Source organism: Apteryx mantelli, chromosome Z (genome assembly GCF_036417845.1).
Source record: "Apteryx mantelli isolate bAptMan1 chromosome Z, bAptMan1.hap1, whole genome shotgun sequence".
NCBI classification, from domain to species: domain Eukaryota; kingdom Metazoa; phylum Chordata; class Aves; order Apterygiformes; family Apterygidae; genus Apteryx; species Apteryx mantelli.
The window spans coordinates 73,013,760-73,029,778 of NC_090020.1; the positions used below are offsets into that span (position 1 = coordinate 73,013,760).

Sequence of the window (16,019 nt, forward strand, 5' to 3'; positions counted from 1 at the left end):
ACTCCATAAATTCTGTACATACCCAGAGGAAAAAAAAAATTATTTTTATAACAGGACCCCAAGTCCGTCCTTACCTCCTCACTGCTGAACAAAGAAAACGTTTCCCAAATATTATCTTCACTGCATTTAGAAAAAATAACTTTCATGGTCACAAGTGTGTAAAAATATCACTTTCTTAAATTTCTGTCAAGTTACTACCTAATACCCAACAAGAATAAGACTGGGAACTCTCATAAGCAGTTCCTTAGCTTTTCATTTTCCCTTGTGCTTGCAGCTGAGTCCTGCCTCATCTCTCTCATATGCGACACAGAATCTACATCAGATGCAGGAGAGTCGAGCAGGCTTTCAGCGAAAGTCCCCATTCCCCAAACAACTATCCTCTCTTTGATCCTCAGCACTTGGCAGGTGTGTTAATCTATGAATGCTGGATCCACATCTGCTTTTATTGGTACAGATCCAAAGCAATACTCATATTAGAGCACTAACCAAAAAAGACAAAATAAGGTATGAATCCTCCTCATTCTTTAGCACAGAATACATACAGATTTTTTAACGCAATCAAATATGCTGGACAAAGGTAGCATTTTTTAACCATACTGAGGGGCCAAATTTCTGTACAATCTTATGTTCTGCAAACAATCAATCAAGATTTTACATAGCTTAAAAAAAATGTGGTAGTTAGGCTGTAAATAAGTTAAAGTCTGTTTAACAAAACAGAAAATCTGGAGACAGTTAAGAAGAGGAAGAGCTCGCAAGAAAAAGTGCCACATGCAATTAAAATAAGCAAAGGTCATTTATGTGATCTATATCCATAAACTCAAACATGAGAGAACTTACATAAATGGAGGATTCAAGACAGCACTACTGAATATCCCTCACATTAGGGGGTTTTGTTTTGTTTTTTGTTGTTTATATTTAAAGACACACAGAGATTTCTCTTTAATCATATAAGGTATGTCTGTGTGGATTTTCTGGGGGCAACACCACTGGGAGACAGGCACTTCATTTTACCTAGCCCAGAACAGAAAGCTGGATGGTTTGCCTACTTTCCAAAGAGGAGAAGATGCTCATACGGTAAGTGTTCAGTTCAGTAAGGACCAGCAAGGTTGAGGGTATTTAGCTCAACCACTTAGGTAGGGCCCATTGATCTGGCTCTGAATCCAGGAGTCTGGACAGCAGTTAACAAACAAGTCAAGTGCCCAGTAAGCCTAGGGCTGTCAAGGACAAGGAGACCACCATCCTCCTCTGAAAGATGTTATCTGGGGAACATAATGTTTGGGATCTTAGAAACAGGGCAGGAAAACAAGGAACTGAGGTAGAGGGCATCCCAAAGGAGGTGCATCTGGCTGTGAAAGCCATGAGTGCCACTCTGTTTCTCAGGGACAGGGTGAGGGGAAGGGTGCAAAAAACTGCAGGCTGCAGCCCGCCGCTCAGAAGTGCTGCTCCTGCTTCAGAAAGTTTGCAGGCTATGAATACTTCTACTGTGGTATTTTGTAGATGTAATTTCATTTTGTCCATGCACCAAACTGACCAGATGTCATGTATATATCTTAGGCACAACACTGAGCTTGCATTAACATATACTGTCTCTCACTAGGCCTGTTTATTTGGCCTTGGGGCCATGCTAATGCATACACATAGCTTCTGGTTACAGCTGGTTTCCATCCAGACAGCTTGGATTGCATGCTTGCACCTGCCTGTAAAATACTGGATAGACAAACCTCTGGATTAAAAGTTATCTTGAGCACACACCATCCTATCCAAATCTATCTAGTGCTGCAGTGAATGAGTCTTTAAAAGGTCTTTGTCCTCTCAAAATTTTTACTGTTCTCTAAGACTCCTGGCAAAAAGTTTTATCTGAAGTTAATAAAACAAGGGTTTTTTTCCTGTCCTGTGGACGTGTCAATTTTTTTTTTCCATTCCAGTATATTTTGGCCACTCACTTCAAGTCATCACCTGATAGTGCTTATGACATAAATTAAGTAAAAATTCAAGTTAGGACAAAAAAGCACATTGCATAAGGAAGCAGCTTGAGGAATTAGTCACAATAACTCCAGAACACAGATACTCGTATTGAGAGACAATAACCTTCTAAGAACTAAAGAACTAAATAATGAAATTTCTCTTATGTTATTTTTAATTAAGCTAATAATTTCCTTTGTGGTGGATTATTAATACTAGACAAGAAAGCAGATCAAGAACTGTATAATATAAACAGCATGGTTCTCTTAAAATATTCCTTGACTGCTGTAAAAATGCCCTTTCACAAGCATAGTACTGAATGGAGTATCATAACAGAAGATGTAATTTGAGAAACACTTCACGTATAAGTCACTAATACCTTATTTCACTATCTTACCACCACCAAGAATAAGTACATTTAATGATGTTATGATTTAAATAGTTTGTTTACTGAACCATTTATACGTTAGTAAAAGTTAAAACCATTTTGCATTCAACACATCAAAGAGTTCTTTTAATCACCTACCTCCCCGGCTGGCAAGGGCGGTACCATCATAGGAAAATGTCAGGCATGAAGTGTCAGTGCCAGGGGCATGGGCTTGCCTGCAGTGGAACTTGGTATGTACCTGCTCGTCAAAGAAATAACACATTAAAAAGTTTGCTTGCTTCAAGACTGGCTAAACGTTTCTTTATAGCATTTTGTGCACGTTGCTGCTATTCCTAAATTTAACAAGAAGGACTCGCATTTTTAGTGTTAATGGGTAGAGAAGCTAAATATTTCTAGGGATTTTTAGAAATGTCATGTATGCTTCATAACAGGTTTTCATACCAAGAAGAGTTTGAACGCAAAATCTAATTTTTTCATAAATCCAATTATACAGTCCACATTTACAAAGCATCAGCACCCTTGAAAACTCCCACTAGTGCTGAATAAAGGTAGTTATGCCTGGTTAAGATAATTATACATTTTAAGACAGGTCTCATCACCCCTCTAAGCAGACTTACAGTTTAAAAATGCCAAAATACATTATACATACTTTGGAAAGGACTTGAAAGAAGGATTGGAAGAATGTGCTTTTGGTATTTTTCAACCTTGCCAAAATTAATGGGTTATAGATTTAGAACAAAGCTCAGATATTCTGAGGTTTGTGTTCCATTTAGCTGCAGTAAAATTCAAGCTTGGGAATGCTGTATGTTTTTATTTTTAATTATATTCCCCTAGTAATCCTAGAGAAAGATAGAAATTACTTTCAGATTAGCATCTTGTTCTAGTGTAGAGTAGACTTTTTCTGTATTAAGTCACAGTTTAGTCAAATCCCTAAAAAAATCCTCTTCTATTAAATGGAGAGAAACGTCCTATGAAAATCTTGTATTAAATCCCAGCATTTTTGCAAAACACAGCTTTCCTGCTTCCTAACCAAAAAATCAAAGGTCTTGACTAAGATACCAAGATGCTTTTCACATACATACTTTCTTGTTAATTTAACCATTCTTCACTTTCACTTAGCAATATCATTCATTTTTCATCACTAATGGAGACTCCATCACTAAATACTTAAAAATCAGCAACATGCTCAATGCCTGCCTAAGGCTTCTACCTTTGGCAAAACAGCAGTCAAGATGGCCAGATGGCATTCAGGAGCGAGGGCCTCCCTCGAAAATTCAGCTAAACTAGATCAAAATATAAGATTAGAAAATGTAGGGCAAATGTACTTCACCCAGAATCCTGCAAAACTCCTGAGAGCCCATCCTGTGCGTGCAAACCCTGTAACTTGCATTTATAACTAAGCTGTGTCTGCACAAGAGCAAACGATCACATCCCACGCCAGGGATAGGGAAGTTCAGCAAGACTGACAGTTGGCAAAAGGGGACACTGAGTGTAAAGGAGTTTGACTAGAGAGAAAGAAAGTGAAACCAATGGCAGGGAAAGATCAGACTGCGGCTAGGAGTCTAAGGAAACTGAGGAGGAAAGGAAACTACTGCATTTCAGAGAAAGCACAGGAGAGAGCAGACCCGACAAGAACCTATGGGACAGGGCTGGAGCACTGTAAAGGAAAATTAGAATTAAACAGGCACAAACAGTATTTCAGCATATGGGGACATTTTGAGCTAGGATAAGGAGCCCAGAAAAGTGGGGATAAAGCAAGGGACCTGGAGGGGATAAACTGGAACCACATGGGCATCCAGGAGTGAAGAGGGAAGGAAGAGATGAGGAAGAATCCAAATGGAAACAGAAACTGGAGGGAATATAGAGGAAGGGGGAACAGAGGGAAATAAAAGAATTTGAGACAGGTTGGGTTCTTTTTACCCACCTAGGAAATTCATATCTCATTTGTCCTCTTTTCCTAAGATAAATTAATGTAGTTGGAAAATCAAGCATTCAAGAATTAAAGGTTGCCTGTGCCTGTAAGATGAGGATTAAAACAAACCACTCTTCTCACAGAGGAGAGGAAGACTAATTAGTGACCTCCAAGTCCTTTATTTACCATAGTGATAAGCAAAATAGAAAAAATATATAGAAACGCATATGTTTTTGGAGAAGGGTTTGAACAGTGTGCAGTTAGTCAGATCTAGAATCACACACCAACAGTAAAAGGACAGAATACTGAACAACTACTTACTCAGTGAATACTATCCAATTTATATATTAAAAAAGAAACAGTTCTACAGAAAAAAAAAAAAAGTAGGATGTGATCAAATAATGCAAACACACAGAAAGACCGAGTTAAGCTTGCACAGAAAACCTCAGTTATTGTTTCTCCTAATTTACGACTACGCACCTCACTGAGGCTCTTTTAATGGGCTATTTTGCATGCAAAAGACCCAAGCTACTGAAGTAATTGATGTTGTTTACCTATTCAAATATTTGTTCTAAATTTGTTCCAAAATCTAGAGAATCTGTGTGTTATGACATTTCAGTAATGACTGTAAACTTATTGGGGTGTGCAGATTTAGTTAGGTTTTGAGAGGAGTCACATAAGCCATTCATTCCCCAAATGACTCTACAACAAACAAAAGAGGGTGTAAAACATTAAGTAAATGCTTCTTATAGTAGGGAGGGAAAATGTAATAACCTAGATTTATCCACAACACTTGTTCTGAGACCAAGTTTTGAAATGACTGTCACTTCTAACCAGTTACGCATATCCTGGAGAAATTCTATGAACAGATTGCAATTTAAAACTGTAAGTCTGTGTTGGGGTGTTGTTTTTAAATACTAAGAAACATATTTTATGCATCCAATTACACGAAATTTTCCAAATATGTGATAACATACACAGAGGATAAACTGTGAATTAGTTATCAGAAAATAAATATTCTGTAATATTTGTTAAACACTAAGAAGTAATTAAAATTATGTATTTTCTCTTTATAAAATACCACGGATACATAAAGAAACATCATAAACAGTTAATAATCACACCTAAAAAAAATGACAGAAAGATCAAAATATGGTATTCAGCTATTTCAAATGAATTGGAAATACTTAGTTTAGACTTCACAGCACTTGCCCATTCAACACTCCCACTCCCTCCCCAACAATGTCACAGCAACGTACATCTGTTAAAATAACATCCTTTTTTCATTTCGCTGCCCAGGCTACTGCAAGGGTTTTTTTTTTTTTCTTTCATTTCATTCTGGGTTAATCTGAAATCCCCTCCCTTTTCTTGTCATTTTCTATACAAACTAAAATAAGGAAATGATTTTGGATCCAACCAAAGCGTTTTCTCTGTTGTCTTACTACTTAAAAAATACAGTAAATCACACACCATTTCAGGTGTTTTGTTTCTCCTTACCTCCCTTTCTCTGGTAAAAGGTATAGATTATATTTAACATGAATTTATGAATTCATCTGATCAAACCTAGACTGCATCTCTCTGGAAATAAACAGCTCACCTGAAAAACGTCGCTCACTTTTCAATGAAGTGTCTACACTTCCACCAACTCTTACCCTTTTTCAGCTGTCCCATTTGAAAAGACAAATGGCAACATACAGATGTCCAAGACTCAGACATTATATGTCCCTTAATCACAAAAAAGAAAGCAGTAGAACAAATATAGCCCAAATCTATCCATCTTAATTTACATGAATTTCTAAAGCAGCTAAGACACTTCTAAAAGGCAATCAGATTGCATCAGCAATTCTGTTTGACTTTAAAAATAAATTTACTCAGTTTACCAGTGAGAAGATTGTTTTCCTAACTTTGAGCTCTGCAAGCTTGCCCTCCATATATTATTCTGCAAAGGAATATAACCCTGAATTGTAACACTAAATCAAATATTCTAAAATGATTGAAGGTTGCTCTAAAAATGATTGAAGGTTGAACAAGAAGTTTTTACACACACTGGCAAATGTTTGGTGCAGTTTTCAAAGAAAATAATGTGTTTGGCCTCTAGCCTCTTAACATATTTAACTGATGTCTAATCTTGCTAACAAATCATTGGCAAAAAAATTGTCATCAGAACATTTCTTGCTGGAAAGACATGAAACAAAAGAACTAATGCACGCATTTCAGAAGTTTGAGTCAGGGAGGGAGAGAGCATTGAACCACTAGATAAAGATATATAGATAAATTAGGATAAAGCATACCCACATTTCGCCCCTTACCCCTCTCCTTTCATTGCAGAGGTGTCCACTATTACGGAGCACTATTAATATGCCATGCAAAATTTGGCAAGTTCATTAATAATTTTTAAACATTTAGCTATTTCAGCAAATTCTGTAGTAACACCCTGTCTTTTGCAACTTGTTTGAAAGCATTCTAGCAAGCAACTCCATCAGTGTAAACACTTTCTAGCTTTGAATTAGCACATCTATTTTTATTAAGCAATTACAGCTGACTGGACTTGTGGGCAACATGAAATGACAGGCAGAAAACATGAAGCACATGTGAGAAAGGAGGCAGTTTCCAGAAGTATCAAAAAAAGCTGGGATAACAGAAGAATGTGAGAGTTTGCAATTGTCACAGTCTTCACAGAGAGAACGAGAACCAGAAAATAAAAAGGAAGCCAGAGAAAAGATGAAGAAAAAGCAAGCTACATGACGAATTATTATCATCATTAATGAATACCCTTTGTACAAAAATTCTTGGTGGATTGAAGCAGAGCTATATGGGAAGTGAAGACGACAGTGGCTGCATGACGTGTTTATTGCAACCTAATGACCTACACCAGAGCCATGTGGTTAGGATTCTGCATCACACAAGCTGTTCTCAGTCCCCAGGATCCTAAATAAGACATGTTCAATGAAAAGCAGAAGATAAACCTAGTCAGTTTGCTAACCGCTGATATCTAAGCCACCTCCATGAGAAACACAATACATTTAACTAATGAAACTTCTGAACTTTCCACATTGTTTCAAGGATACAATGTTTCATAGTAAGCTGACACTTTATCTAATGCTTTTTCTTCCCTCACCCCCTTTTATTTAAGGAGACAACTATGTCCCAGCCAAGCCATTCTTCTTCCTTCTTGTCACTAACATCTTTGAGATGTTTTTAAAAGCAGAGGCAGTAAATAAAGGTAGGCAGCAGGGAAAGTGAAATCTGTAAAGTAGTGACAAAGCTTCTGCTATAGCCATCTTTCTGTTTTATAGATACACGACAAAATTTACTCATTTATTAACCTTTATTTTATTCCACTTAATGTCATCTGCAAACACAACCAACTATGCAACTACTATCCTGGCTACAGCAAAAGAAGCTTTATTCAATAGTGAGCGTGCCATAAGCGACATGAAGTCTATTCAAGCTTATTTCAGCACAGGGAAGGTGTTTTCTGAACAGGAGAGGTGATTTCTAGAGATGCCTCCCATACTCACCTCCCTCTCTTTCACATCCAGGAGAATTTCCAACTCAGGTACTTATACTGATTGCAAATGTGAGGCAGAAGGGCAGGACTAGCCAGGCAGAGCTACCACAAAGGCAAGTCCCAAACCATATATGGCTTTTTGAGATTAAAACCACCAATTTCACTGGAGTAAGATGGTCTCAGCAAAACAACCTAGTTGACACTGACTACATTCAGTGTAAAAATTACAATTTTTAACAAACATAAAAGCATTCCAAGACAACATATTATCATAGTCCACTATTGAGGTGACAAAGGCATAAGCTAAAGCTGCAAGAAAAAAAAAGAAACCTCACAGAAACCTTTTTGTTAGTCACAACTGAGAAAAGTAGTCAGGGTTTGTGTTGAAGGTGATCGCATCAGAGACAGCCAGCAGTCACAAAGAGCTGTGATCTCAACTGACAAGAAAGAAACATTCCCAATCAAAGAGTTTTACTTTCCAAATTTTTATTTCCCCATCCCCCATTCAGTCATCTCTACTGAACTAAGCATATTCACTTTGCTCTCAGCCATACCCCAGAAAAGAGATTTAACTGTACTCCCTGGATTTAGTATATCACTTCTGAAATATCTAGTCAGTCTTTGCCAGCTGAATTCAGGAATTTATCAGTTTTTCCCTGAGTAGCTAGTTGCAGACTATCATCAGTTGCTTTTGTTAAGTCTCTTTAAATGTGTTCTCTGGGCTTTCAATTTATCTTACAGCTCTTCAGTGCTCTACCACTTCGGTACTCTACCACCATGGCATAGAAACCGGTGCTATTTAAGTAATGGTCATATTGATGCAAAACAAGATTAACTTGTGAAATTGGAGGGTTTAGTGTTTATGTCATTATACTGTTTTATGATTTGCTCTCCTCTGTGATTTTCTATCTCAGTTACATTTTCATGTTTCATTAGCAGACCTTAAACACTCCTTCATTTCTCTAAATCCTAATTAACCCATAATGAATATGGTTACCTAACTTTATTTGCCATAATCTGTACATCTGACTGGCCACTGTATTTAACTAACTTGTATGTTTATTATATTCTCATCTGTTGCAACTAGGATCATTTTCTGGGTGGAGGGTTGATATTCTGGGGGGAGGCAGGTCCTTGGGATCTTGTGTTTAAGCTCACACACTCAATTATGGTTCAATATCTTCCAATAATCTTTAACATATATATCATACAGAAGCGTTGCTAGTTATTTACTGCGAATGAACAGACAAAATGCTTGGCTTTTTCTTAATATTCTGCTGCTTTTCTTGAGCAGAAGCAAGGAATTGTATTGTGATGAAAAACCTACATAACCAGAAAAATAAGTTAGAAAAAGTAAACAGTTCTAGAACTGTTTTTAATGCCTATAAAATCTTCAATCCCCTATAATAAATCATGAATTATATCATGGAACTATTGACTGAAATAAAAACACAAGAGTGAAATGCTTGATCTGAAAACATCAGGATGTTACGGAAAACAGCATTCTTACAAGATGGGCCATAGAGCAGTGTAGTCAAGCACAGCGAAAAATGAATTGGCATTTTCTTTAGTGAAACTGATATAAAAAGTTGATTTCTATAAATCCAAAGACTTCTCTAATATTTACACCAAAGACAACAAGGCAAGGCACCCAAAACATTTGACCAAATGTGGTTTTAGACAAAACAAGGAAACCAACAGGCTGACTTGCCTTAAAGAAGTCTCTGGACCAGTTCAGAATGATGAGAAAGTCCTTTCTAACTGACCTTGCTTTCTTCACCATCTACAGCTGTCAATTTTTAAGAATATTGTTTACCACAGTAGATGAATTCATTTAAACAATAAGAAACTATCAAGAAAGATTTCGGGAATCCCATTTTGGGAAGATGGCTTCTTAACAGCATTGCTAAATATTTGCCTAATGGTTTAAAAATGAAACCCCAACTGAATGTTTGGCTGCATTGTCAAACTTTGCATTTGAGAAAATAATCTGTCTTGGCCACAAAAAACAATAAATATTGCTAATAAAAATAGTCTTTGGAATCTATTCAGTTGGCTTCCTTTGGGGATTTTTATACTGCATGTGAAAAACGTATGAGCATGTAGAAGAAATGTTCTTTGTATCTTTTCATAATTTATCTAGCCCATCCCATCCTAACCTAGCGAATTTATGGTTTTCCTATCATAAATATGGCTTCTGTAAGCCAAAAAAATACCCTTTTGCCTCTTTCAAAAAAAATTTAATCATCCTCAGACAGACTTGCCCAGCTGTCAAAGGTTCCTCCGCCTTCTCAGAAAAGAACCAAATTTGATCAATTGTTTCTTCCACAGAACTCCATTAGAAATTTACACTTAAAAGATACAACCATAATACAACATCACTGTAAGTCCACAGATCTCTGTGAACTCATCTATGTAAACAGAGCATTTCCAAAACCACCAGAGTTTCATCATTTAAAAGTAGCCTTTTTGTCTATTTACAATAAACAAGCAGCCCAAGAAAATATAAAGGAGCTACAGAGATGTCTCCATAATGCAACTGCCCTAAGTTATTCCCACCATAATTCAATATACTTTCTCACGTTCTTCCAGCCTTCAGTGTTCCCAAAGTTTAAGATCATTTTAGTAATCCTAAAGAGACACTGTGCGAATGGAGTGAAACCTGAGTGAAAATAAATGGAAATTCACATTAAGCTAATCTTTCTGATTCAATAACGCTAGAGCCAAAACTGTTGTAGTTTGCAGTGAGTTGTCAAAGGTAGATGCACAATAAATTAATGTACCTTCTTGCTCAAAAAGCAACTAAAACATATGTATATTCCAACATGAAGGATGCATTTTTCTAAGAAATGAACAGTCATGTTCACTTTTACTAAAATATTTCTTGCAAGATATAGACAGTGCGTAGGTCTGGTTGGTATTGTGAACTATTGTGTGTTCTATATTATTTGATTTTTCCCATAAAAAATGCACCGCAAACCATTCTGCCATATTTCCACTGCATATTAATTAAAAGAACACAGATTTTAAAAATGTGCATGTGGTTTTATTTTTTGGTTGGAAAGGAGGAGGAGGAGGAGGAAACATGTCACAGTTAAAAGAGAAAATTGTTATTCTGCAACATGAAATATTTCAGTGACAAAACAGGCATTCTTAACTCAGAGCCTAAGTGGTTTATAAATAATGCTGTGCAAGGCTGTTGATATTAGACAATATACTTATTACTGAATTTCAAGGGCCATACTCCATCTGAAATAAAAAAGAAAAGCACCCAGAAAACAAAAAATTCCATCATCTTTCAGCAAAGAAAACTGTTGGGAGAAAGGGTTGTTTTGGAGAAGCTAAAAAGACACTTTTTCTCTGCTTCTTTTACAGGTCAGTGAGGAATGGGGGGGGGGGGGGGGGGTGAGGAGGGTTAAACCAAAGGTACATTGGCTCCAATCTGCAAGATTCAGAATTGCTAAGTGCCCTCAATTTCAATTACCTTTAACTCATCATTTTACTTGACAAACGCAGCAACTTCAGGGTTAGGCCCCAGAGCTAAGTATGAATAAAATGCAAAAGGAAGAAGACAGTTGAGCTATATGGTTGTTAAAAGAAAAGAAATGGGGGGAAAAAAAGCAAAAAGCAATTTAAGCAATTTTTTATTTTCTTTTCAAGCATTTTTCCTGACAGATCCACAATCATTTCTTTGATGTTGCTTGTTTTCTTACATTAATTTTATATAATTCACTAGCTAAATAAGCAAACCTTAAAAACTATACATTTATAAGCAAAAAACTGAAAAACTGAAAAATTTTCAAAAATTGTATTCTGGAAGTAGTTTTTCCTAACTGAACACAGTGTTACACAGCGAAAAATTATGAATTCCCATTAATCTTTAGAATTTCTGAATCCAAAATCACAGATAATAAATTTACTGGTTTCACAAATAAAATATTACAGAGTTAATCACTCAAGCGTTTCTGTATGTACAACATACAGTGGTGAAAGTTCTTTTGACAAAATGTGGTTTTGTCAAAAGCATTAGCTCAGAAACAACATGCTGCCTTAAATAACTGGCAGTCTGAGTTTTGTGGTAGTATCAGCTTCAATCTAACAAAACTTAAAATCTTTCAGAATTAAAGGTACCTTGTAAAATAAGTTAGCTTTAAAGCTGAGATTTCACTGCTTCTCCAAGATGATGATCCGGTGTACCACAATTTGATTTCTGATACTCAGTATGGAAATGACTTGAAAATGAGTGTTTCAATTTAAAAGACACACCTGTATATTTTTATATCTACATTGCCCAATGCCCTGTCACACAAAGCTTCCCAGCTAGCTTACAGACCAGCAATCAAGTACCTAAGCATTAGGTGGAGCGAAGAAACCTTTTAGAAAAATGCAGCTTGCTGTTTTACAGTAGCATTCATGAATATATTTGAATCATCGGTGGCTTTTATATTAAATTTTACTTTTTAATAGATATTAAAAACAGATTATTGTTTGAATACATTACAGCAGATCATTCTTTTGTTCGGAATAGCATGCTTAAGCCAATTGATCTCTTCTCTTGTCTCATTTCATATAAATAATCTGATTATTAAAACTATGGTAATGCAAAAATGTTCTGGACAACATCCAAGACCCCCTCAAACAGGCTGCAGAATCTCCATCCCCTTTTGTCTCTGTGGAGTACAGAAGCCTTACAGAATTTTTCCTTCTGCCATTAGCCTTTTCCTCTACTGTTAATGTTGCTTCAAAACCCTCTTTTCTACTCTCTTCCTACTTCCATTTCTTTTGTGACACTCTAGTACTTCTCCTGACTCCAATTCTCTTTCATCACTAGCATACCAAAATATCTTCTCCATCCAACAAAAGGAATGATTCCTCTGTTTTTTATCCTAGCCTTCCAGTTTCATTTCAGCACAGTATTTCACTCATGCCTGACAACTACAGCTTTCTTCTCTATCAGCAGTGGCATCTTCAGAGGAGATGGAGATCTGTGGATTGTTGTTTGTGAATAAGAGCACTGAATCGAATGTCAAAAACATCATTTGCATGAGCTTTTTTTTTTTTTTTTAACCAAATAGCTCTGTCTCTCTCTTTCTGCATTGCTTTTTTTCATACTTTGGCCTCTTCATTCAATCCTTCATTCTTCCCCATCCTCCTGCTCCCCCGTCACCCCAAATCTTCCTTTTATTCCATCCTCATTCCTTTTCAAACCAACTTAAATTTCTTCCAGAGTCTCAACAGATCTATCCCTGACAAATCCAACAAATGCTACCCCATCCTCAATCTCATCAGCCTTTGAAAAAAGTGCATACTCTCTGTTCCCTATTCTTTGTCATTTTTTGAGGTTCAGTGTTTCCTGTACACCTTCTACATGTTGACTCCCTTATTTACTGTTTCCTCTGGTTCATGACTCTCTTTCCCTCTCCCAGTTTCACTGGCTATTCAACATTACTTGGTCCCTGAATTTCTCTCTCTGCAATGTATTGTACAAACCTTATCCACAACCATGATTACCAATATTTTCATGCCATTAAACTACCTTCCAGTGAAAGGTTCATCATTCTCTATCTGCTCAACATCTTAGTTCATCTTGACATCACTTTGTGAATGTTTAATTAGCAACTTAAGTTCAATATGCTGAAAGCCATTCCTGATTTTTTTTCTCCCCTATCTACCATACCTTTCCTAAATTTCCCTGGAAGATCTAACCTTTACTAACCATCTGTTACACACACAAAAAAAAAAGTTGTTACATGCATCTTATGGCATCATTTCCTTTCTATCACATATTATAAAATACACTACAATAAATCCAGGCAGTAACCTGTTGCCAGTATTTTTACTTTGACTTGTTTACACTCTTTGCATCCTTCTGCTCCAGTGCCTTAATGGATCTTTACTTTTAGGGTTGACTGTCACTTAACTTTGTCTTACTTAACAGCTCTATTGTACCAATGAGTTAAATATATATTCTGCCAATGACAGTAATTTCAGATTACTTGCTTAACCCTCAGGCACATCTCATATGAAGAAAAACAGAGTCTAAATCAACAAAGTCACCATTCCCTTTTCTGTACTATATATAGACATACAGTCCACTGTCATTCAAAAATGAGAAAAAAGAAGGCAAATTACAATTGAGTATGCACACTCCCTTTTGTGTCTTCAGTGCCAGTCCCTCACTAACTTGACCCCAAATGATTCACTTTCTGACTTAACCCTGTTCGTTTCCTAAGGAGAGCAATCTAAACTGAAGTTTGTGTTTTATACATACAGACACACAGCAGCAGACACTAGCTGAACCCTGTCTGGCAGTCTTACCTCAACGCAACATCCAAGCAACAGCAGCGAGCTGCTTAGAGCCCAGCATTCATGTATTCCTACAGCCCTGTCAACTCCTGTCCCATTTAGCACCACACTTCCATGCATGAAACACCAAAATCGACCAGGCTTTCGCATCTTTTGTCAAATGACAAGCCACTGGCTGGCAATGCACTTTCTGCTGACTAAAACAGGTGTCCCTACTTGCTCAGAGCTTCTGAAAAAATCATTCAGGCTCCTGAAGGTGGTCTTGAATATACACCAATCCTCCCATTACAAGGGCAGGAGCACACACACGTGTCCTAGCTGTGTTTTTGCAAGCCCTGGTGAAGCTCAGCCTCTGTAAAGATCACAGCAGCATACTCTGGTGACCTCAACAAGATAAACTTTGTTTACAGGTCTTGAGCTCAATCTGCTCTCTGAATGAGATCACAGAGCTGCACACTGGTGAGGACAACGAAATAGGTCAGGGAGCTAGGATACAATGCAAGGAGCTCTTAAAAGTGTCCATAAAAAACACAGTCCACAAATAGAAAATGAATCAGATTCTTTCAGAATATTTTACCCTTTACATGTGAACTAATACAGTACTTTTTAAACTGGCCATCCCATCTCAACCTTAGTACAATGAATTAGAAAGAAACTTAAATATAACTGAACACAGGTAACTGCTTTCAGCAAAAAACAGTTAAAAGCCAAGTTTGGAAGTGACAAATACACATGGAAAAAAGTGAAACAGCAAGCATAAAGGCTTTTTTTTTTTAACTATACCTTAAATATTGCTTAATGAGTATGAAAATTATACATTTTGAATTATCTAAGAGTACCCTGTTTAAATTATCAGTGATTAGAAAGATTATACAAACTCATAAACTTTATTAAACTAGAACTTCAATAGGAATTTGTGTTCATACATACACACACACAGAGACATACTTTTTATATATTTACACATAACGTGTGAAATATATAGGTAGTCATTTCCAGCTCCAAATCTAGTTCTCTATCTCATGAGAAATTTAAAACTTGGTTCAAGGAAGGCAGCTGTTCCATGGATGTATCTGGTTTCAGTCTGTGTAGTATCACTGTAGTCGTACATTAAATAAAACACAGCTGGACAATGCTCCACCTATTTCACCACCCTCTCTGCTAACTGTTTAGCACTAACATCTGTTGAAAACAAACTTTATGAAATAGGGACATCATGGGAAAAAAAATCTTTGTTTTAAAATATTTCACACAACAAGTTTTATTTATTTGAAAAGAAACCCTCAGGTATACTCAATTAGATTTTAATTATGAGTTTTAAACCTAGAATTCAAAAGAAACTTGCTCAATCAAGGCTGTCTTGGCAAAAATATACTGTTAACGCAAATACTTTTCATTTTGTATGTTTGTTGTTTTCTTCTATATAGTTCTGTAACTGCTGCCAAGAGATGGTGTAGTTATACAGTTTACCTTCTCATCTATAATCATGACACATCAATAACTTCTTTGGTTTATAATCTTATTATGAATTTTATTCAAATGTTATGCAATCTTGTTTAATTAAAGAAAATTAACTAGACTCTTACTAGAGTTTCTTCAGGAATTGAGAGCAGTCTATAGGGTATTAACAGAAAGTCAGATACTTAAGCAGTTTTAAAAGTGTATCCTCACAGTAACACACCTTTTAATGGACACAGCTCTGAAACAATCTTTCTATACATGCAAATAGTTTGTTCTTTTTCAGGCCTCCTCTGAGCCGAGTGATTATTTCTACAGGCTAAAGTTACATACAAAAGCTATGCTTCATTATAATTTATCTTCAATTTTTCCAGCTTCTCAATCTCTGACTGATTCATGGGGAACATTTTTGTATTAAAAATATGCGTATATTTTCTTACTGTCATAAAACTCAGCACATTTCAAAATAATTCATACTTATT

At 36.4% G+C, this 16,019-nt stretch overlaps 1 protein-coding gene across 3 annotated transcripts in view; it reads right to left on the reverse strand.

The window, feature by feature from the left end:
• Positions 1-16,019, reverse strand: part of WDR70 (WD repeat domain 70) — a 147,251-nt gene that overhangs the window by 40,571 nt on the left and 90,661 nt on the right. For all 3 annotated transcript variants that reach the window (XM_067315830.1, XM_067315829.1, XM_067315828.1), the window contains one exon: positions 2,489-2,588. In XM_067315830.1, the coding sequence (XP_067171931.1) occupies positions 2,489-2,588 (100 nt within the window). The remainder of the gene's footprint in view (positions 1-2,488; positions 2,589-16,019) is intronic.